Source organism: Impatiens glandulifera, chromosome 7, assembly GCF_907164915.1.
Source record: "Impatiens glandulifera chromosome 7, dImpGla2.1, whole genome shotgun sequence".
Classification (NCBI taxonomy): Eukaryota; Viridiplantae; Streptophyta; class Magnoliopsida; order Ericales; family Balsaminaceae; genus Impatiens; species Impatiens glandulifera.
Genome location: NC_061868.1, coordinates 42,595,913 through 42,600,934, shown reverse-complemented (window position 1 = coordinate 42,600,934; position 5,022 = coordinate 42,595,913). Strand labels below are relative to the sequence as shown.

At 28.6% G+C, this 5,022-nt stretch overlaps 1 protein-coding gene across 1 annotated transcript; it reads left to right on the top strand.

Annotated features, from left to right (window-relative positions):
- Nucleotides 1-762: 762 nt before the first annotated feature.
- On the top strand, nucleotides 763-2,233 carry LOC124946090 (xylulose 5-phosphate/phosphate translocator, chloroplastic-like). Its single transcript, XM_047486655.1, is given in 3 exon segments — nucleotides 763-1,287; nucleotides 1,290-1,334; nucleotides 1,337-2,233. Coding segments are annotated over 3 exon segments (1,233 nt in total). The 5' UTR covers nucleotides 763-842; the 3' UTR covers nucleotides 2,080-2,233.
- Nucleotides 2,234-5,022: the final 2,789 nt, after the last annotated feature.

Sequence of the window (5,022 nt, the reverse complement as noted above, 5' to 3'; positions counted from 1 at the left end):
TGATGGACTGTGGCCAAAAGTTATCACGATTGAATGGAGTTCGCCCCCACTCCCCAGGATGCCGCAACTGAAACGTTTTCCACCTTTAGAGAATTTTTCATTTCGATCATTTTAAATATGTGAAATAGCAACGGCCACAAATATTGCAAACTAAGATTTAAAAAAGAAAAGGCATAGTGAGTTGAAAGAGTTGAAATATAAGAAGTATAAGATATCATGCTAGAATCACATGAATTTGAAAGAGTTGGCCAACTAAAAAAGTTTGGTGTAAGAAAACTAGTTAGATCCAATTTTAATATTTTTGTAATCTTACATGTTCATTTTGTGGTAATATCTCATTAATAAAATAATTAATTTGTTAACACAATTAATATGAATTAATATTTTAAATTATGTAATCTTTGATGATTTTATTACAAATTATATCTTCTATTATTAAAAATTATATTATACTGGTTAAATTGTCAGGACTGCAACGTGAGCAACCCAAAATTTGGGATTAGAATTTAGAATCAATAAATAAAATTTGAAAGCTAAAAACTCAATTTTCTCTGCTAAAATTCTCAATTTAACTATTCAATCTTAGTTTAATATATTTTTTAAATTTATGTAGATTACCCATATAATTGACATGTTCTATATTTCAATTTTAATAATATAAAATAAGAAATTTGATAGATAAGAATTTTAATAATCTAAAGAAGATTATTTTATGTGGGAACAGAACACATAAAACATAATAAGACCGCGCTTACTGTCTCTCTATCACTTCTTACTTCTCGTCTTCCTCCTTGTTACTCTCTGCAGACTCTCTTTCTCTCTCACACACACACACAGTCAAGATGCTCTCTTTAAACCTCCTCTCCCCCACATCAGGTGTCGCTATCTCGAAATCCAAGCATAAATGTCCGATTACTTCTTCCATTTTCAATCCTAATCACAATACCCTCCGCCGCCACTATCTTCCTCTCGAGGGCATCGAAAAATCTCAGATCTCTTGTTCAATCTCAGATTTCAATCGATTCTTGACATACCCAATTGGATCCTCTCTCAAATCGAAGCCGCAAATCGCCAGAGCCGCCGCGGAAGGAGCCCCGCAAGACGCTATTCCAGATGGGGAAACTGAATCGGAGAAAAAACCCAACAAAACCCTACAGCTCACAGTCATCTTCGGCCTCTGGTACTTCCAAAACATCGTCTTTAACATCTACAACAAAAAGGCTCTCAACATCTTCCCTTATCCATGGCTCCTTGCTTCATTTCAACTCTTCGTGGGTTCCGTTTGGATGTTCTCCTCTGGTCGTTCAAACTCCAGCCTGCCCCGAAAATCTCCAAGAATTCATCTTTGCCCTCCTAGGTCCTGCACTTTTCCACACAGTTGGACACATTTCGGCCTGTGTTTCATTCTCTAAGGTAGCTGTTTCCTTCACCCATGTAGTCAAATCCTCAGAACCTGTCTTCTCTGTTATCTTCTCCTCGTTTCTCGGCCAGACATACCCATTAAAGGTATGGCTCTCAATTCTCCCCATTGTTCTTGGTGTTTCCTTAGCTGCCATTACAGAAGTCTCCTTCAACTACCAAGGACTGTGGGGAGCCCTAATCAGCAATGTGGGTTTCGTCCTCCGTAACATTTACTCCAAAAAGAGCTTGCAGAGCTTCAAAGAAGTTAGTGGATTGAATATGTATGGCTGGATCAGCATAATCTCACTGTTTTATCTATTCCCAGTTGCTGTTTTCGTTGAAGGATCGCAATGGGTTGGTGGGTATCACAAAGCTATTGCAAGTATTGGCCAAGCTTCAACCTTTTACATATGGGTTCTTCTGTCTGGAATCTTCTATCATCTCTACAACCAGTCATCTTATCAGGCCCTTGATGATATTAGTCCCTTGACATTCTCTGTTAGCAATACAATGAAGAGGGTTGTGGTGATCCTTGCCACAGTGCTGGTATTCAGAAATCCAGTCCGACCTCTTAATGCAATTGGATCTGCCATTGCTATTTTTGGTACTTTCTTGTATTCTCAGGCAACAGCCAAGAAGAAGGTCCCAGAGAAAGATGGAGGTGAGAAGAGCAGCTAAGAATAAGGTAGTGGCTTTTGGATATTGGATTTTGGTTGCTTCTTCTTGTTCTTTCCATCTTTCAATTTTTCTTTTGGATTTTGCTTACATACTTGTTGATCCTTATCAATGGAATTTTCATAAATGAAATACAGAGAGTTTCTCTGTTAAGATAGAGGAGAATGAGTCTTTCTATGGGGAAGAAGTTTATTGATAGAATGTTAGGTAATATGATATTATTAATGTCATTATCTTCATCTTCTTTCTTTTGTTTCCCCCTCATACCTTGTTTTGGGTTTGGGATTATTCCATGTGTGACTGATTTGTTAGGTTAATATCCCCTTAATCAAAGTGGTGTGGGGGCACAAATCAGAATAATTAGAATGGATATTATGAAAGGCATTTAGAGAATGTCTGCAATTTGATCTTATTTGGAGATGTTATGAATAACTTAGGACTTTTTGATTAAGAGAAAATCAATCTCAATATGTTTTGATTTGAAACTAAGTAGTGATAATAAGAGTTGTCAGAACTGGATTAATTTTTCTATTGTGTGATAACATAATCAATTGTTTATTAACAAGAGATTTAAGATCATGATAGTATAATATTAAGGTTATGTTTGATATTTGATACAAGTTATAAAGAAATATAACTTATAAAAGAATATTAAGAGATATAAGTTGTTAGTGTTTGATTGGAAATATTTGAGAGTTATAGATTGAGATTGTAAAGATTTATTATGATTATGAGTTGTCTTAACTTTCAAAATTATAAATATAAAAAATTATATATTTATAATTTTGTGATTAATGATGTTACAAGAATATAGTATAATCTTCATTTTAATTATTATGTTATAAGAATTTTAAATTATATGTTATAAGAAATTATTTAGTTGTATTGTAACTATGATTATTTAATTTTAATTATAACTAATTTAAAACTATGAATTATAATAATAATAAGTGGCAATGATAAAACGATGATATAAACGGAGCAGGATATCTATTCCTAATTTATCATGCTCCCATTTTCCCCCACTAATATCTGTTCTAATTTACCATGTTACCTTCTCACAATGGGAGAGGAAATATTGTACATAAAAAAATGTTGTTTTTATTTACAAATTGGCTAGATAACAAATTATCTAGTGTTAATATTTTATAATACTATCCTTAAGTTTAGTAATTCATAATAAACATAGTTGTTTATAAAACCTTAATTGTTTAGGGTTTTGCCCTCTGAAACCTTTGGATTTATTAAGGTTTAGTTTAATTGAATATAATTTTTTTAATAAATTATAATTACATAATAAATCATTTTATAAATAAAATTAAATAATTGTCTCTTTCTACGTAATTAGTGCTACGGCTGGCTAGGAAAGGAATGGAAGGGAAGATGAATTAGCGTAATGATCTTCGAACTCCATTTTCACGGCATTTTATTTAATCTTTAATTATATATATATATATATATATATATATATATATATATATATATATATATATATATATTACTTAATTTAAGATTCACTTAAATTTCTGAGGAATTTGAATTTTTTGTTAGACAGGTTAATTCATTTAAATAAAAACTCAATCTTTTAACCGGTAACAAGTACATATATGAAGGTACATATGAGTATAAGTTCTACCAACAACTTTTTAATTATATATATATATATATATATTTAAAAATTAATTAATAAATATTATTTATGAATGTCAAAGTCTTTTCTTTTAATTTTATTTATATTTTTATAATAAATATATAAAATTTAATTTTTATTAATTAGTTTATAACTTATATAATTATATTATATATATAACAAATTATTTAAATATTAATTTTTGATATATTTAAATAAAAAAAATTGTCTTAATTTCATGAGTTTTTATATAAAAACTTATTTAAAACTTAATTTGTGATAAATTTTAATAAAAATAAATTAAATTGTTTAATTATTTGTCTCATTTATGGGTTTATAATTTATGATATATTTAAATAAAAATAAATTAATTTGTTTGACTATTTGTTATATTTTATGAGTTTATATATAAAATCTATTTAAAAATTAATCTGTGTTATATTTAAATAAAAATTAATTAATTAATTTGTTTAATTATTTGTATATTTTGTATGAGTTTATATATAAAATATATATATACACAAAATATATGAATTACATTCATAAATGGTTGAGTCGATTTAAATGTTCACATTTTAAATTTGAGACCAATGTTTAAATTACTGTGCGTGAATTTGTAGGATTAAGAGAATTGTCTTATTTTTGGTAGTATATATATGGTACGAATTTGAGTGATTAAGAGAAGGATGGTTAGAATTGGATTAAAATATCCTCATTAATATCCAAAATGAGGTTGTAATTTGATCAATAATGACAATCAATTAGAGCAAAATGCTCAAAGTGATGATAGAAGGTGATCCATAATAACGAGTTGGTTAGTCCATAATGTTCAAAATGGAGCTAGGTATTGGTCGATAATGACGACTCGTGAATTGAGCAAAATATTCCGTGAAAAGATGAGATGGATATGACTTGTGGTTGTGCTTAATTTAAAAAAAAAAAGAGTAGGCAAGTCATCAATAATGTCAAGTCAGTTGGACATAATGCCCCTCTAAGATATATAGAACTAATTCTTGTTCTATCATCTTTCAAATAATTTTTCTCAAACTACCCACTTTCCCAAATTACCCACATTTCTCTCTCTAAATTATTAATTATCTTTTTAATTATCCATATTCCACACCAATCCACTAATTACTCTATTTTATAAATATAAATATATATAATTAAAATTAATAATAAATAGATTAAATAAAATATATTACATTAATATTAAAATAACACATATATATAAATATAACATATAATTAAAATTAAACATTATAAATTAAATAATTTAAATAAATATTATACACTAAAATAAAATACATTAAATA